This window comes from Ptychodera flava, chromosome 2, assembly GCF_041260155.1.
Source record: "Ptychodera flava strain L36383 chromosome 2, AS_Pfla_20210202, whole genome shotgun sequence".
Taxonomy (NCBI): Eukaryota; Metazoa; Hemichordata; class Enteropneusta; family Ptychoderidae; genus Ptychodera; species Ptychodera flava.
Genome location: NC_091929.1, coordinates 42256002 through 42276422, shown reverse-complemented (window position 1 = coordinate 42276422; position 20421 = coordinate 42256002). Strand labels below are relative to the sequence as shown.

The window sequence follows — 20421 nt, the reverse complement described above, 5'->3', positions numbered from 1 at the left end:
CCAATATTTGAAATTCAAAATGGCGAAAATCCCTGTGTTAACTCTGTGGAGAAGCAAAAAAGTAAGATGGCAAATTTTTTCTAACCCCAAGAGCTTTAAAATGAACCCCCACAAGTGGTCTATTAGAAAAAAAATTGGAAAATGTTTGAGTCCAAATATCTGTCCCTGAGGCGCATTCTACCTTGCAGAACTGGAATTTCTCGAAAAGTGTAAAAAGCGTCTGAACTGTGAAGCAGAATCTTGCAAAGACTGAGAAATTAGAATGATCACTGTGAAACAACGATTGTCGTGACTGTCTGGGAAGCACAAAATTGGTCTGAAATGATTTTATGAACTACTCAAAGGAAATTCATTTCGCTTGTTTCCATGGATTCAAGACCCAGACAGCGGAAGCTCAAGCAAGATTACGAAAGCAAAGGCAGTAGCATTACACCGTGAAAGCCTGCTACAGTATAAGTAGATGTAATCATAAACCAAAGAGATTTTCCGCCTTATTACTGAGGTTTCCAAATTTAGTGTAAGTGATTATCTTTGTCTCCAGTGCTCTTTGAAGTTGGAAATGTCGGGATTGAATTTCCTTGTAGAAACAGTTTGACAGTGTCCGATGTTGATGTACACGTGTTGGTGTATGGAAAGTCTAGTATATATGGAAACATTTCATCAGAGACTTGATTCTGAAGACTTCCAGTTAACTGTATTTACGTTATACAAGTTACCGCCAAAGGCATTAAATCGCTCTCATTTTCATCCATGGAAGCTGAAATATTTCACATAGTCAAAGTTGAAATGTTTGATTTTATACATGTATGGTGCTTTTCTTACTCACATTATATTCTGTACACCAACCTAGTTACCGGTCCTAAACTTTTGCATACAAAAATGAACATTTTTGAAATTTTGGCAAATTTGGAGAACTTTCACTGTAAAACAGCGACAACATTTCCAAGGTCAGTTATTTTTTACATTTGGCCCTATCGCCTGACTTGACTTTATTTTTGTCTTTTATTTGTCAAATTCTGTACCAAAATAAGGATACCCAACTTGACTTTGTGTATATTTTAACTTTCTGTCATTTCAGACTCAGATTTTCCACAACCTTTTTATATAAACTACATTGGCTAGATGGGTTTTACTCTTTATTATCACTGCTCAGTTTTGACACATTCTTATTCACGAACTGTGTTAGATGAATGAACTATATCAACTTAACCCTTTTATGATAACATTTTCCTGTTTCATCAACATCTTTCACACTGAACACTGAGGGCATGCTACAGTTTTTTCCGGTACAGTTACAAATCTATGCAGAAAGAGAAAGCAGAACAGAAGTAGAAATGTTATGATTCCCTGATAGAGGGCGCCTTTCCACTGCCCGTGACAAGAGTCAAACAAATCCTCTCTGGTCATCCTCTGGATCTGCGTTCATAATATTCAAACTTAAATAGAAGTTTCCATTGTCACAAAAGCATTACTTTGTTATTTCTCGAAATGGTTCCATGAATTATCATACCAAAAGCACACTTTTGTCATTAAATTAAAAATTGAAAGTAACACTGAAGATATCATATAGAAATGCTTTGAAGAATTTCACTTTTGAAAGAATGAAAATAACAACGATTTGTTTTTCATACAATCTAATTAGTTATGCGTAAAAGGCTGCCCACAAATTGTAAGTGTTCACTGTTGGAATCCCATGAAACCATTCAAACTTGTACGACTTATTATTGTTGTCTGGGCTGATAGAGGGCGCTGTTCCAGATCACAGAAAGCCAATAATTTCAAGATTAGTTTTTCAGCAAAACTTGATAACAAATCAAAATAATTGTATTTTATGCACTGGTATGATCAGAAGTTGGTACAACATCAGCAATTGACATGTTTTACCATTGTTGTATTCTTTTATTCTTTTCTTCACAGATTTTGGTCAAATTCAAACATTACAAATGGGTTGGCTGGGGCTTTGTCTTGGAAGAAAGAGGGTTTAGGGAAATATTTTTAGAGAAACCAGAGAAACGGTCAAGTACAGGATGTTAAGTTTCACCTAATCAGCTCTGATATCAATGTCAAAGACATTCCCTGACCTTGTGTGATAGCTAATACTGGCAACCTTGTACTCCAACTGCATTTGTAATTTAAAGATAGCCGACTATTGAAATCTAAGTAAACTAAACTTTTCATTTCGTACGAATCTCCGTTTTGAATAATTTCGTAGCTTTGGGATGAAAACCTCAAAAAAAAACTACACCAGTGAATTTACATGGCATTTCTTTGAAGAAATTTGGTAACACTGAAATGAAAGTGGAATAACATGTGATATTTGACTGATGATTTGTGACATTCAATCCAACATTTTATAAAATTCAAGTGTTTTTTTTTTTCAATTGTTTGTACCATGGTAAATGATGTATCTCTTCAAAATTATCAGGACTTGAGTCAGGACAATTAAATTCCTGATGTGTATGAAAACAACCAGAAATATTTGAGTTATGTCATTGTTAGAGACCTCCCTTTATTTCTAATCATTTCACAAGTTAATGTTCTATCACCATTGTTCAGTTCAAAGCACGGACAGTAGAGCTAGAGGAGTCCATGGTTCAATATTCAATGCATCTTGAAACAGTCATCTTGTATGACTAGTCAAGAAAAACATAAAAACATTACTACAACTAGCCATTATAAAGAACCAAAAGATATAACTCCAAGTGTATGCCCCCTCAAAAAAGCCTGATAAAACATTTGATAATACAATATTTCCGTATGAATTTATCCAGTTAAAAGGCAGGACAAACTAAAATACCTTTAGCATCTACATTACGAGCATTGGAATCGTTCCAGCGTTATGAAAATTTGCCAGAGAGCCAAATATTATTTCAAGAAATTGTACACGTTTACGCTTGAATGAACAAAGTGGACATCTTGATACTTGTTGCAGTGTAGGTAACATCATTAACAAACCCCCCAGCTAACACAGGACACCAACAAAAGCATCCCGCCTAAATAAAATAATAAATTATAACCCTGTCGGCAATCCTCATACTTCTCAGATTTACGCCAAGAATATTTAGCTATGCGCATATATTTACTTAACCTTTTGTTCTTGTTTTTAAAATAGAACTGCAGGGGAGGTGCTACTATCCTTGTTTACTGAGTGTGAAGCAGTCATGACCTTCCTAGCGTTAAAAATTATTTTAGTCCCCTGAAGGTCAATGTCCTTATCGTATGACATCGTAACATGGGACGGCACACTGAAACTTGTTCTCAGACAAGTTCTAAGTTTCAAAGACCTTGAATAGATCTAAGAAGAGTGGACTCAGTCGGATGATGAACTTTACCCTTTGAGAGCTGTAATTTTTCCCACCAGAATTTTAGTGCAACATTTTAACAATTTTTATGAATTTTTCTTAATTTTTTTGATAATTTTGGACCAAACAGACATCACATTACATTGGCTACAGTTCTTCATCAAAATTTTGGCAAAAATCTGAAAAAATTTGACTGGGGTACATTTTATAAAGGCGACAAAAATTGACTTTGTCATTCAGAGGTTTAAACAGCTTTTCTAATCGGTGCTAGCCTTTACAATGAAAATTGCCAACCTTGACCTAGACTTTACAAGTTAATGACACGTAACATTTCCTCCCTGAATCATTGCAATACCTGCCTTTGAAAAGTCTGTTGACTACTTTCTTGAAATCAAGGTCTTCCTAAAGTTAGCGAAATATCTCTTTGCTCACCAGGAACAACCTATGTTTAGTTCTTCATTTTTGTCTATACCAAAACTTTCTAATGTTTATGGATGACTTTGAATAAATATGCCTTCTGCTGACTTCTGCGTTTATGTAGATCCAGTTTTTGCTTCAAATGTCTATGGAATGTTTTTAGTGTGAAGCAGTTTGTCAACACTGTGAGAGCCCCTGCACGTGTAATGAATTCACGGATGTCCGCACAGAATTGTACATCAGGTCCACAGGTCCATTCACAGTTCTAAGTGTCAGTAATGGATTTGCAGCTGTTAGGTATATATGCAATACCTTTAGATTACTGGAATACAGTATAACATGTTTTTCTTTTCTTCATTCAGACGTTCATCTGACATAACTGTTTTCTGTAAATCCTTGGATGTTCTCCAAATCTGTCTACCATGTATTCAATACTAGCCATGCATTACGCGCTGGGTATTGCACGTTGATGATAGAAACACACTTCATTGAGGAAACACAATGACGCGATGTTTCCTAAAGACTACAAAAACAATCTATATTTAGGCAAGAAAACTGAACTTAATATATACATGTATGTATATCATTACGTAAAAGTGATTGCAAGTTGTTCAAATATTTCCCCGTCTTCAAATTCACTCCAAGTTCAAGGCAAGCAGATTATGATATTTACAATCATAAAGAACATATCAGTATTGATGAAATGGCAACTACTGGTACTAGACTTGACTGCCTTGTCATGATCTCTACAAACCATTAACCTTTACATTCAGGACAGATGTTTACCACCAGCTTTGTTATAAACAGGCCACTCACACAGGTTACTTCAGCACAAACCTGTTTGGCAAACCCAATGGTGTTTTTAAAGACTGACAAAGTTGAGTGGTACTAACAAAGTTCAAGAGACTATCCCTATTAATGTCTCATAAAACATGGTATCGTTGGTGATTAGTAACCATAGATGGGTAAAAATTAACCTTGAATTCTTGTCCATTTAGATATACACGTGTTAGACAGCTGTTCGGTTGAGGAAACTTATCTTGGGGCATAACTGTGGGGTTGATGGTTTATATTCTTATTCCATCACTTTTTTCTTTATGTTTTACAACAAAGTGGCAATTCAAATGCAAAACAATGGCCTGTTTGTCAGGCAATACATATCAATTGTTATATTTATGAACAATTCATGCATACTGTTGCAATTTGTAAATAATGTATACATACTGTTGCAATTTGTAAACCTTGAAGATACATTGTTGCAGTTTGTAGACAATATCCATACATTGTCACAATTCACACAATGTAAGATTTTGTAGTTTGTGAAGATGTAAAGTGAATTAGTATACAGTTTACAATGTACAAAGAAAAAAGAAGTTTCCTGACAATGATAAATTGTTACATTTGCAAACATTGTATGTATATCAGTATTACTTGTACATGGTAAATGATACAGCTTGCACAGACAACATAAATTTATACATTTTGCAAACCTATACAGTTTATGAATAATGCAAATTATATATATATATATATATATATATATATATATATATACACATGTACATTGACCCATTTTAAGTACATATACTGATATCATTTATATTATGATAGATCATAGCATAATGCACTTTGTAAACAATGTTGTACATTTGATTAAGTTTGTGAACAACATATGTAAATACTATGATGGAGTTTGCAAACAGTGTGGATACATTACAGAAGAACAATGTACTGAGATTTAACCCTTTGAGTGCTGTAATTTTTCCCACTAAAATTTTAGTGCAACATTTTAAAAATTTGTTATGAATTTTTCTGAAACTTTTTTATTATTTTGGACCAAATGGACATCGCATTTCATTGGCTACAGGTTTACATCAAAATATTGGCAAAAATCTTAAAAAATTTGACTGAGGTACATTTATAAAGGGGACAAAAGTTGACTTTAGCGCTCAAAGGCTTAATCTTTACAAATCTACAACATGAGACAAATATAGACGACTGCAGCAAGTTTTCTGACTTCCATCTTGTCTCTCTCAACACACTGTACACATTTCCATCAACACAGGGAGTGTGGGGGTGTAACATATCCATGAAAATTGCAAGGGCAGTTCATTGCACTCTGACCTCAGAAACCCAGCCCTCGTTCAATGAAGAACATAAAATCACCAAAAACGTGTCTGTATGCTTTACTGCCAATATTCAATGTCAGTCATTTTATGTCTCTTGACCTCTCTATTTTTGCTCAAAATTATTTTAACTCTGTAAAACTACTGCAGTCTTGGTATGATAGTCAGCATATCTATCCTTTTAGCACCACTAATTTCTTATAATCTAATTGATATCAAACATGTACCGTACTTGGACTTGTGAACAAAGATCGTGAATGGAAGAACTGCCTTAAAGACCTGTCATGTTCTCACACTCTCAAACAAAATATGATAAACAAGCTCATCAAATTTATTTGATAAATAGAGTATTTCCTACAATCCGAAGATTATCTCAGGTAATCTTTCCTGCAATGTTATCAAAGATACAGGAAAACTAAACACAAGTATGGTTTTGTCCCAAAGTTCCACAACTCCTTTGAATAAATGATGACACATCAAAATTCCAAACTGTTCGATCTCTCTTTGATTCATGACGGTGTTTACATATTTAACACCTACTTACTTTTACTTATATTTTTATGTCACCTTCTAATAGCACAATTCTCAGACAAAATACTTCAGTGAATATTAAAATTTACAACCAGTATATCGCAATTTAAGTCCTTAAGTATCTGGTATAAAATATTTAAGTAAATACCATGGCCTACAAAAAGCAACTCATAAAATTTGATCCAAGCCTGTGACGTGGTGAATCACTATTTTTTGAACGGCCTTAGCAGAAGATGACACCCTCAAAGGCTTATTAAGTTGCGATAAATTCGAATAATTCCTTAATGTCTAAGACCTTTCGCTTTACGAGAGGCCACACAACGTTGGGTGTGACTACAGACAAATAGTAGAGTCACAAACCAAGCAACGTCTCTCCTATTGCTTTCACAATATTCCAAATAACATGGAATGAAATCTCTTACAATTCTTTATGACTAGAGAGTTTCTAAGTTTACAAATTAAATAACAAATTGCTGTTAATTCACAAGTTGCTAAATACTACATACTGAGAAATACTTTATTTTCACTTGGAATTTATTTTCCCTATTTTCACTGGACCTTTTTTCTGCTAAAATAATTCAAAGTGAAAATTTTATTTTCTGTACTTTGCATATAGTCAGACTAGACAAAGTGAAAATAACATGACAGTGAACATTGAAAATCTGTTTCAGCTAAAATAAATTCCAGTGAAAATAAAACAGTCAACAGTATATTAATATTGAATAAAGAAATTAGTGGTATACACTGATTTTATGCGTGCTGCAACCAAACTTTTTAACTTGCTCTGTATCTAACTCAAAGTTGGATTCTCCTTGTCTGGCCAATTCACCCCTATGACCCCTTAGATAGTATGAACCACATTGGTATAAACCATGTGGTGGGAACCAAGATAAAAGGGAAAACAGGGTGTAAAATTCAGCCTCCATGGGAACTAAAAGAATGACTGATTTATTACTGTAAATGCTGATGATTTTACAAATCTCATCATGAGCTGAGACCACAGACGAGATGGGGAGGGAAAACTCAGCCACTGGGAGAGCAGAGTGACCACAACAACGCAGTGATTTATTCAATGGAAATAAGTTTACAGATGCCGCGGTGGTCTGGTTTTCTTCAAACTGAGCTACGGAAAAGCTGTGACCAACCAACAGTGGAACACAGGTTGTATATTTTTCCAGGATTACAATACTTGTTGACAAGACTGTGTCAGGTGATGGTAAACAGACAATAACACAGAAACAAGTAGTTCAGGTTGAATAAAAAAATCTTCACTTCTTGGGAATGTCTTCTAGGAGCAAGATTATCCATCAAAAGAACAAGTTTGTTCATAGTGATAAGAGGATTAACATGTACCAGAAAGTGGTGCTGGAGTATTTTGCTTTCAAATGGACATGCAGCAATTCAGACTGATCTGATAAAAAAAAACTCGTAAAATTTGTTGGCCAAGAAGTCGTCTTTTCACTGAAACATTTTGAATTGTTCATCATTGGCACACTGCTCCGACTACAATGGTGGCAATACTATGACTATCTCTGATGACAATGATTCCTTAAACTTGAGTTTTAAAATATTTCATCACCATGTGCATGAGCTAATGTGCAGCATCTCGGAAGCTGTTATCCAGTTGGTTTGCTGAATCTTACCGTTATAATTGAATAATAAAAATAGAATCCATAAGTTGCTGTGAATAATGACAATAAACCAATCAGATATAACCTTCCGAGCACGCTGCACATCAGTAATGTGCATTGGATAGTCCACATGTACTCTGACAGCACTTTGAAGACCAGCAAAACCCAATACATATATCATTTTAAAAACAAAAAATATTTTACCAGTGCAGTTAATGAAAAGTTTCCACACAATGTGTTAAATTAAATAACCAGGAATTACTACAATTCAGTATGAAAGTACATAGATGGCAGTACTAGAGTTTTTGTTTAAGGCAGCATCCAGGTATGTAACCAGAGTTCCCCATCTTGGTACCAGGCTTCCCCTCGGTGATGCAATGCAATCTTAGTACAGGACAACAAAAATGGAACCCGATTCCAAACAATTTCCCCATCTTCTAAACCCTTGGAAAAAACACTTGATGGCTACTGGGCTTGATTCATCCTTTAAAACAGTGGATTTCTCCATCATGAATCTGTAAATGGAGACCACATAGATGTAGCACAGACTATGATTGATGACAGACATGCCTTTGACTATTGTCGCTTCACTTGTGATTCTTGTCTTGTTGTCGGTCTGTCCACAACAACATTCTTCCGCTTCGATCTTGTAAACACATTCCAAAAACATAGTCACTTCAGTGCAAACCACTTAGCCTCTTTCAACCCCAGAGGGAAAAAGCACACTCCATCAGAATGTCACATGTCATTCAAATGATCACCGCGGTATGACAAATGACTGCACAACTAACTGCTGAGTAGACGTGACACCTGCACTGCTTTGCTGAGACATCTACTCCAGGATTTTTGCTGGATTTTCTCAACAAATAACAATCAGATTAGACTTTGTGATTACTGTCGGCAAGTCAAAAAGTCTGACACATAAGCAGCTTACATGTAATTTAACTTCACTCGCACCTGACAGTTATTAAAGCTTGGAGAGATAAAGTTTCACTTTTCACAGAGAAAATTACACTAAACTTTCTTTTACACGTGGTGAAAATTCTTTTCAAAGGTGTAGTTCTTTCAGAATAGAAGCTGAATAAGAACAAACACCATTATTTCAAGGACAATCTATTCCAGGCTTTATACCTGTCATAAAACTTAAGTAGCGTGGCGGGCAAAGCCCCGCAAAACTTCAAACTGACGTGCAAACTGTCCTCATCGAAGCGAAAAAGCTGCTATTTTTGCCTGTGTTTCTTTTTTTAGAATGTGCAACAGCTTCTGAAAAGACTACACAAAGTCAAATGATTTCGATCAAATACAACATGCTAGTGGAAAATTGAGGTTGTACAGCAGCCCCTGAGTTCATTAGCATATTTCCAGAAGGATACTAGAAATTGTCACATTGTTTCTGGGTGATACCAGAATTGTCACACTGTTTCTGAGTGATACCAGAATTGTCACATTGTTTCTGGGTGATACCAGAATTGTCACACTGTTTCTGAATGATACCGTAATTGTCACATTGTTTGTGGCATATACTACAAATTGTCACATAGTTTTCAAATAATAGAGAATCCACAAAAATAACATCAAATCAGCACAACTTTCCACATAGAACACTTTAATTATAACCTACATTGTAACAATCTATAAACACCTGTGTAAAAGTTTATTTTTCATAGGGAATCCAAACTGTTTGGTAAAATTGAAATCCCAAGTCAGGTTTCAGTCTGTTAATTCTTTCTAGACATTCCAATGAAACTATCAGTGTTAAAATCACTTTAACTATAATGAACTCGTTATGCGTACCTTAATTCGTCTGCTGGTTTGGAATTTTAAACGTTCACATTCAACAGGTCATTATTTCCACCAATTAGACATTTCTACCTGTTACTTATCCCTAGACTAAGGCAGAAAAAAACTGGATTTTTCCAAGCCATGGATTTAGATCTCGTTTGAGATAAATAATGTACACCAATTATCACAATTTCAACAATATATATAAGTAGTAAAGTTTACTTCTGCAGATGATGTCAAAAACAAAGAAACTTAATCGTATTAGCCCTAAATTGTAATCAGCGTGGTAGTTCCCTTCAAAGGCCTAACTTACTGGTATAACGGTTCAGAGCTCTGTTTTGTGATGCGTAAACTTGTGGATATTTGCTTTCCATAGATTAATTTGACTTTTCTAATATTGCCCAAATTTCAACAAAACACACAAATGAGACTGAATTCAGTATGCAGAAAGAACAGAAGGTGAAGATGAGTTTTTTCATGAGTAGCATTGAATGCATTGGCATACCCTGCATATACACACTGCAGAAACAACTAGATTTCTAGTTTATGTGATCTTTTCAACTGTCCTGTTGTATCTTTAGGGATTATATATTCTTTGAAACCTGGCAGCTAAAAGAGAACAGCATTGAATTTTCCAAGCCATGGATTTAGAGCTAGCTTAAGATAAATAATGTACATGTACACCAATTATCACAATTTCAACAATATAGTGGTAAAGTTCACTTCTGCAGATGATGCAAAAAACAAAGAAACTTCATTAGCCCTAATCAACGTGGTAGTTCTCTTCAAAGGACAAACTTACTGACATAACAGTTCAGAGCTCTGTTTTTTTGATGCGTAAACGTCTCGATATTCAAGGCAGGTGAATGCATCACAGTGAAAATAATGGTATTTCTGTTTTTCAATTTCTTAATCATGTCCTCTTTGCCTTTTTAAATCATTTTACTTTAATTGTTTTAACCTTGCATGACTTTCATTGGCTTTAGTTGAACTTTAGATTTATGTCCTGTTTGTGGTAAAATTTATTGTTATTTACAATCAACAGGTGAGGAAATCAAGGACATGAGTAACAGTCACTGCAAATCAACTTAAATTTATTGATGAGAATATACACTAGTTCTTTACATCTGGTATGTCAATGGCTGCTGTGTTTGCCGGTGTAAATTTTCACCTGATTGTGATGCATTTATAGTCTTCTTAAAGAGGTCAAGGAATCACAAAAACACTCAAATGACTGTCAAACATTTTTCCCAAAGCACCGACACTGTATGTCACAAGTGGCAGCCGTAAAGGGATTATCATTGTCATAGTATTTTGTCTTGTTTATTCCTTTATGTTCAGCTTTTGCAGATTTTTTATTGCCATCTTTGTTTCAAATTTGGTGATTTTGTGCAAATATATGACATGAAAATTAACTTGGACCATTCATGTCTTAAATGACTTTTAGTGACTTTATACTGCGATGTGACACATACATGTACAATTTCATGTAACACATTACATTGGTACTTGACACATTTTCAAAACATCTCTCAGAATGTAACTTTTTCAGAAATTTCCACCACAATTCACCATTGAAGGGTGGTGAATCCTAGCCGTAGAAAAAAATCACCCTCTTCCCCAAATACATGTATATTGTCAGATGAGTTTATAGAATGCTAACCCTATCCTTCCAATCATTTGTTGTAACCCCATGATGTTTGACGGCTAAAAGGACTTTACATGTAGTGGCCCTGAAATGATTTAACAATTTTCATCTCATGGTTGCTGAACTAAAATCCATTCTCAAGTAAACACAAAATGTGTCTACACAATACCAGCAAATGGCATTCTAAGTAAAGCACAAGGTATATTCTGGTCTTCTTCACTGGACTGTGTTTACAACCAAAACACAATACATATACATTCACCAGAGTGTTGATGCAACTGTACCAATATTGGACAGAGTGAGGCATGGGGAGGACAGATCACAACGTGGGTGACCAGAATTGATCGAGATGTTCTGTATGGCTTCACTGTTAAGCTGCTGAGTTTTAATTAAGTAGGCTTGACAACAAACATCACACTCAATTCTGTTTCCCTCAAAGGACAAATACAGTGCTTGATTTGTTTATGCAGGGTACTTACATATATTTACCTTGTCATAGTCTGTTTAACGTGGTTGGGTAACAAAGTTTGTTTCTTTAAATGATCACACAAAAAACATCTCATGGTTTCAAGTAAGAGGACAAGCGAATCTTAATAAAAACAAATTTTTAGCATGAAAAGTTTCATCAAGGCTAAATGTACCTGGATAATTTGGAAAACTGACAACAAAGTAGTGAATATTGGGTGATCCCCAGTCATTTAGTTCACAAACTCTGCATTTTGACAATCTCCGTGACTAATTCTAACAGTTTGTATACACACATCATAAACACTTACTTCTGCTGACACAGTCCAGCAAAGTCAATAACATGTTAACCTCAAAGCACTAGCTTGTGTCTTTTGTCAATGAAATCACACCGAACACACACTGAGTTGACACAACCTGAAGGACACTGGGCCATGTTTTCCTCATGGTACAAATCAGAGCTTTCCTGAGGGAGCTTTTCATAATAAGAAATGCAAATGTACCCTCTACCATAGTATTAAATTGTACTACAGATAAGTTTGGGCCCAGCAATCTACAGTTTAATCAAACTATTGATTCTAGATTCTCTGTCTGACTTTAAAATCTTTTCTCTTCAAATATAACATTAACGTTCAATCACAATTGTCAAAGATTATCAAGGCAATGCAGAAAGGTTAATTACTGATGATATCACATTTCTGTCATTAAAGTGGTGAAATTACTATGCCCATGTATGTCATTATTGACACGATAAAATCACCAAGTCAAGGAATCCTACCTCAAGCTGTAGCAGTAACCATGCACAAAAAGATACAATTTGTCAGATTTCCGTCGGCAAAAGACAGTATCACAAACATGATGCTATATTTAGTAATAATCGTACAATCACGGTGAGTGCCTTTGTCGATTGACTTCACCCAGATTGCCAGTATCTGTGAATAGGCATGCTTCTTTTGAACTTTTCGAAGTCATCATATATCACAATAAGTTCCTTGAATGCTACAATACAAAGACTCAGCAGTAGCCCATACAATGGACACTGTCAATAGAACATAGGTACGATCTAATTCAGTGTTTGTAAGCCTTCGAAAACACTGATACCCACTTTGAAAAGCCACGGTAATCAGTTTACCCCTTTCTGAAAAGACCAAATCACATGGATTTCTGTATACCGGTACATGAAAATGACCCACAAATCTAAAATCCTTTCAGTGTTTATAGTAGTGCAGATGAATCTTTTTCATTTGAAAAAAACAAAAAACCTGAAAACTTCAAAATATTAATATTCAACTTTTTATAATGTTTATTTGAATGTACGACACACAGTTAATAATAAGGCACATATACAGTCTTCTGCACAGCTGGAAATAATGCTGAAATAAGATTACGACTATTACTACAAGCCAAGTTTGTGCTTTTCTGACCTCTGTTGATTTTAAAGAGTGAAAAACGTTACTAATCCAAATTGTGATTGTTTCCTCAGACAGACATAGGAAGTCAGGCAAATCAACAGGATATTCTGTTACAAACTTTGGCCCTTTTACTGCCAGATGTTTTTCTACAAACTTCAGAGAAATACTGTTTTTGCTGTTGAGATGAACGATTATTTATTTCTCAATGGCTTCCTTTTTGAATGGACATTGTGAGGGCAGAATGAAATAGTAGTCAGAATGATAAAATATTGTTTGAGGAGGAAAGTTCATGGATAGAAGTGTCAAACAAAGACATTTAATGACAGGATTTGAAATAATTATTCATTGAGTAATATTGACACACTTCCTTCAGCAGCTCGGTGGCAGGATGTCTAAAAGAAGCACGTAGCCTTGGACCGCGGTAATCTGAGCATGACAAAAGTCTTTCATGGTCATTGCACTGTAAATTCTGCAAAGAGTGGACACAAAGCGGAGATGTACCGCAGAAGTAGGACACACGGACATGATACAATAACCTACATGCCGCCTTTTTTAATTTCCCACACACTTTGAAATCGCATTCCTAAACTCAAAAGTTTTGAAACTTTTCTCACAACCCCTACATATCATTTTTCCATGCTGTGAAACATAATACCAATCCTTTTATAAAAAAATCTGAGTTCACATAAAGTTTCTATGAAAGATCTCACAGTCACAGGCTCAAACCAATCCTTCTATTAAACTCAAAGGACAAAAAAATATTAAACCTTTCACCACCATGGTTTGTCCCAAATCCATTGTTTTCTATGGTAAAGTTGGACCTGTACACAGGGAACTGGGGGTGAAAGGGTTAAAGGTTTGACCACTAGAGTGCATCATAATCTAGGATTCCTCCACTGGATCTCTCCACTGTTTCTATAACCTATAAAATACAAATATAAATTTTCGGGTACTGAAACGGTACAGTGACGCTAGACTGATTTACCTGTCACCCTTGGTTTGTTCACCATTAGTTTTGTCTTGCAGATGGGCAATGAAAAAAATAGATACACATCAAATCAAACACCACATTATTAAAATCCTCACAGCCATGAATCCCGTTCCGAATGGAGACTTGCTGTGTGTAAACTTATTTATTCATCCGCACGCTGCTAGACATTCCTGACACTCATGGTGGGTAATTTACAGGATACAATCATATCCGACTTCCTTTCATATTTTTATGTCTTCTAGTGTGCACTTAGAAATAATAATAAACATTATTCTATCATGAAGAATGTGAAGAATTTACATTGTGAATGGGAACAAGAAGTGTAGCAGTTTGTCGACCAAAATTTTTACAACGAATTGACAGTTCGGTTAAATTGAAAATTTTGTTCACAAAAGAAATGATATTAACAAAGTGTTCATCCATCCTTAATTAATTTACCCCTCTCATTCCCCTAGATATTGGTACGTCCCTATTATTTTTAATACTGCTGGGCTGATCCATACACAGGGCAAAAGGGGTGCTAGGTTTAGAATGTTCTCCTGAGTAAACAGTTAACTAATCATGACACAACTTGATACAATTGCTATGAAACCTGACAGTTAAACCTCTTCATCATTATAAACACTATATCAATTGGCTGTCTTCATAAAAATTTAATTGATGGGAGAAAACTGTAGTATCGTAAATGTCAGCTACACTTGTTGCGACCATGCAGCACCTGACCTCGCGTCTGCATCTATTTACTGTGTTTATCCTAAAATCACAGAGTTCATGTCCTTTTAAGTCCCTGTCAAGTACACCACCAAACATGATATCCTCAAAAAATAAAGCAACTGACAGAAGCTTTTAGCAGACTGCATCTGAGAACACACGACCTCGTAGCAGATCTAGTGGCCAAAGGTCAAGAAATACAAGACCGACTGTATAAAAATACAGGTGTCATCAACGTATTAATTTTCTGCCAAATTCCTTTACACACATGATAGCAGTCCCTGATAGGACTGACACCTGATACCAACACAAACATCCCTCACAAAGCCCAATCCACAACACACTCACCTGTTTTCCTGTACGCTCGTGATCTTCCAAAAGTTTGGCTTTCTTTTTTTTCCGAAAACTTCTGAAAAGGAGCATCTTGGCGGGCGTTTAAGTTACGGGCTAATTCAAGTGTTAAATTTGACAACAATAGAAACCAGCTGGAGGGAGTTAGACCACGGCCGTATGCAGCTATCAAATGTTATGATCCACAGTACACTAGTGATTCTCTGAAGTGCCAATGTCCAACTGCCTGGTCTCTTGATTTATGTTTACTTTAGCATTGAACGACAAAGCCACAGTAACAAAATAATCTTTTGGACAAGCAGACAGACTCCAAAGATCCCCTTTTCTAACTCTGATCAAAACACCCTCTCAAGATTGTGCAGTCAAATCTCTCCTCGGTGGTGCCGTTGTTGTCACTTACTGTGGAGCCAGACAGAGAACCCAGACACAGGTACACAAGAGACCTGCAGACTGAAATACTAGCGCGGTTACACTCTTCAGATAGTTGCCGATTTGGTTAGATTGGTTTCGAAGCCGCCAAAGTCCTTGGTGGAGGTTTTTGCATATTTCTGTGGTGACGAAAACAAGTTGTAGTAACCCGATACAGTTTTTCTATCAAATCTTGCAAACTTTTCATTCAAAGTTTCGACTCACAAGTTATATTTTTCCTTTTCAGTGCACACAGTTCATTCAATCGCCGGTGATGTTGTCTGCTTTTCTACAAGTGCTGAGATTTCAAAAAGACTTGTCAAACTCTTGTAAATGTCGATGACTTTGCACGTAGACTTCTGCTATATCCTTCAAAACTGGCAGCATACGACAAATAAACTTGCAAAAAGATGCAGACAGCCCATGGAAAATTTCCCAGACACCAGTGAACAAAGTTGTCTCATCGACTGCTAACTCGGAGCCGGCCGCTGTCCCCGTGAGAAGGTTTGCCTAACACACTGCTTATTATCCTTGACCCCCTAGTTGGACAATATTTGATCTGCAGACACTTCCTTTGAGAGGGTTGTTTGATGTTTTGGGGAATTCCATTTACCACCCCCAATAACAGTAAGCAACCCTAGAACAGCTAACTAAATAATCAGGTGGGCTTAGGAACACCTAGGAAGGTGTATCAAGTCCTTGTCTGACTTCAATAAACGACATAAATAACATGTGTTTAAATTTAAACATCAACAGGAAGGGCAACTGTATTGACATAGCTATTCCCTATGAGGTCTCTGATGGGTGGTGCGGTCCTACTGAATGTATCTGGGGAAGATTCTATTACACAGACAAAAGAGGGGTGGCCTGGAGCTGTGGTGTCCACAAATAAGCCAGACAGGAAATTTAAATGGGAGAACAAATAGAGAAGCCCTGGGGATTTGAGGAAGGGTTTAATGAGGTTCTAACAATGAATGGCGGGTTTGAGTGTGAGACGAACCACAGCTTCAATTCCCACTTCCTTCCGTAACAAGCGGTCTTTTCTTTGAGAAAAATGTCAGGAACTCTTGTGATCAGACCTGAGCGTGCCTTGTTCAATTCATTTGTTACAATTTTGAAAGGCAAAGTCTGTGCAGTGTTATCTCTTCAACCTCACACGGACACCATCACTGTATTCAGTTAGTAAATAGCAACTCATTCTTTAGTTGTTATTCTTTTTTGTTTATTTTTTCCTTGTTTTTATTGTTACACTGCTTCAAAATAAACATTTCAGGAAACTTGCAAAGTTTTGGAAACAGAAATAAAGTGCCCAGGAATTTCAGTAACATTTTTGCTATTAATTAGTACCAATCATGGTTGTTTAGTCTTAAAAACGAAAATTTATCAAATGAACAACGTATCCTGGTGATATTTGTGGTCTTTTTTGACAAAATAAAAACACTGAAAATGTTCATACAAGCTTTGTGTAAGTGAATTTTTTTGTCAAGTTCAACTTTCTGAAACTTGACAGTTTACCAGCAGCCTTTTTTTCGCTCGGTCATATTTACACTTTTTTCCCACTCTATGAAATTGCTTTTAATAGCAACACCGACATAAAAGTTTGAAAACTTATGATTTCTTGGTTGTATTTCAAAAGTATTGGTGACAAGAGCGCCATAGATTAGTGGACACAGACTGTGTTCTGCATTCATCACCAGTAATCTAGGGAGTTATTGGAGTTATGGTACAAGGTATAAAATTCCAGTATACTAGCTACAGGCCCCCTAGGAAAACCCACTTTAGTTCAAACCCATGTTGTGTCCATTCATCTTAACTCGCACCAAAAATAGCGCAATGAAACAACAGAAAACTAAAAAAGCAGTTAAAGCACATATACTAGCGATTTAAACATTTATTGATTAATTAACTGATATATTAATAAACTTCACAGTGTCTTTGGACAACTTCTATAAAAGTTAAAGAGCATGAATGTCTCAAATCCCTAAACAATTATATCATTGACAATCCTTTTTCACATTTTAGCATTCATGAAGTCGTAACTTCTCACAACCCATTCTTCCAAAACGAACAATGTTAATAGGCAGTTACCTCCTACTACGATTTCCAATGCTACTGCCGGAAGAAAGAATGCAACAAAATCTATAGATCCATTACAGTTTTTTTTTCAACTTTCCCATTGGCAAAGACGAATTTAATGTCTTCGTCCTTAGAGAGAAGCACTATGGGCGTTCTTTTGTCTTCTAATTAGGCTAATAGATAATTTGTGAGGTATTGCCACACTGCCTGTAAGACTAGAGTGATTTTGTGACCTTTCATTGACAGCTATACAATCACACAATACAGGACAATAAAGGAGATATAATGACAAAAAAAGAGCTGATGATGTATTTCTCAATGGCATCAATCTGACTCCATGGTCAACCGTCATGACGGACGGCACTTCAAAGACAATGACGATTTCTAAAACTCAACAGGAAACAAAAATGTCTACATGCTTCAACGGTGATTCAGTACCTAAGGTTTGAGACACTTTCTTAGTTGCCATAGTAACTTCATTGATCACCTTAATTAGCATAAGACAGAAGAAAGCTCATGAATAGAGGAGCAAATATCCTGCTGACTTGGAGACTGAAAGATGACATTTTTGTGGTTTCTTCATTTCCTGCACACTGCTCAGCATTTTTAATCCGACAAAACCTTAATTAGTGTTCCCACATGGTGAGTAGATAGTTTTGAATGGAATCATTTAGACTAAAAACTGTTGTATTTACTATGATTTAAATCGCTTTTTGACTCATCCATGCAGAAACTGAAAGTATACGACAGGTATGCTTTGATCTTATTCATCTGTCAAACTGTTAATCTTTATGAATTCCACCCCTAAAAATATTTCAGCCTCTTGTTTGGGGTATCAACTGATGTTTCTTGTTCTGCTCCCTTCAGCCATACTGCAACACACACAAATGCCTAGTAGTCTACTTCTGAACATAGTCTTATATTACCACCGGCATTGTTCGCAAATGAATGGTATTATTCACACTTAGCCGCAATTTTCAACAATAACAACGCTGTCTTACACACAGGAACCATCGAGATCAGCTGAACACAAGCGAATTCATCACATTTTACTTGGCTGAATACAAAACCGATGTTGGAACAAAGAAGAAAAATAATGAAAAATTGCTAGAAGTTAAATCTCTCGAACCTTTCATCTGTCCAATATGATCAAAAACCACCAATATTGAAAGATACTGTTGTCAGGGGATACCAAAATTACATCTGTTTATACCAGAAACTAATGTGACAAAAAGAATGACGAATGAATTTAAGATCAATGTGTGTTATCAAAGTCATCTAGTGTTATCAAATGTTATCTAATGTTATCGAATGTTATCTGGTGTTATCTGGCATGTTGAAAATTACACCAAAGCAAGCCAATCAATCTGCAAGAAGTGTTATAATCATCAGGTGTTTTCTGTTATTTTTTCACCTTTTGCTATTACCAAAGTGTAACAATTTTGTAATTTGGAACATACAAGCAAATTGTGGTTCTAGTACATGTAGGTTGTCCTGTTAAATGATTTGCTTTGCTTTGCTAGACCTTAATGGATTAAACATTTCTTCTGTCAAATTGCTTTATCTACTGTTCTGTAATGCTCTCATTGCATATTGAATACTCAGCGGATATGAAAACAGTGTTTTTAGTGTGTCGTTTTCATGGCGATGATGCATCTCACACCTGCTGACCCCAAGTTTATTCTGCATTTACATGTACATTGTATTATTATAACAATTAGTAAGTTTGCCAACTTTAGCAATTTACTGTTAAAACTCAAGGCAGAAATGCCCCTGACCTACTTATCCTTTGAGAAGATGTGAAAAAGAAAAACAAACAAACTATTATTTGGGCCAAAGTGAACACCTGTGTATTCAAATGACTGTGTGTTTCCCTTCATGTGGCAGTAATCTTTTGATTTAAAAGTCACTGTCATAAAAAACAGTCAGAAAATATGGTGAACAGAGGCAACGTGACTAAATATCTAAATTCTGTCACTTCACACAGGACAAATGACCGCCGTGTTGGTTTTTCATAAAAATGTATAACAGCACAATTTTACCGATGCCACACCAGTCAGAAATTCCAAAACATAAAAAATTTGGTCACAAAACTTGCACATAGCGGAGGAAGGGTTCGAATTTTTTTGTTGTCAACCAAATACCTTCCAAGTTGACAACCAAGCAACCTCTTACACTACCCCATAATTCTCTTCAGTCAGTCGCCGACAAATTCTTAACCAACAGACAACACATTTAGTCAAGATATCCTTGTTTTTCTATTCCTAATTCTAGATAGAATTTCTGATACACAAAGAAGGGCTGGTGAAAAGTCTTAAAAGGTAGCACACCAGACTAAACAAGAACATCAGGAAAACGTCTAAGTCACCAGGATATCATGGTGTATGAATTCAAGTATCACATACAGCAATCAGTTTTGTATTTTGTATTTTGTGATACTGTTCAACTTAGTCCCTGTATTCACTATAGCCTTGTCCATCTAGGCCATTCCAAAAATGCTGTAATGAAAGGATTTTTTTCAGAGGAAGAAAGTGAGAAAGTGCCATTTGAATTATTGTTTTAAATTCTGA

The 20421-nt window shown here is 35.8% G+C and overlaps 1 protein-coding gene across 8 annotated transcripts in view; it reads right to left on the bottom strand.

The window, feature by feature from the left end:
• LOC139121240 (neuron navigator 2-like) overlaps positions 1-20421 on the bottom strand; it is a 303220-nt gene that overhangs the window by 229111 nt on the left and 53688 nt on the right. For 2 of the 8 annotated variants that reach the window (XM_070686005.1, XM_070685955.1), the window contains exon 1: positions 15365-16239. The exons of 4 other annotated variants lie outside the window; for them this stretch is intronic. In XM_070686005.1, coding sequence (XP_070542106.1) covers positions 15365-15439 — 75 coding nt within the window. In that variant the 5' untranslated portion in view covers positions 15440-16239. Of the gene's footprint in view, positions 1-15364; positions 16263-20421 lie in introns of those variants that run through there. 2 more of the 8 variants (XM_070686014.1, XM_070685981.1) reach the window with 2 other exon arrangements.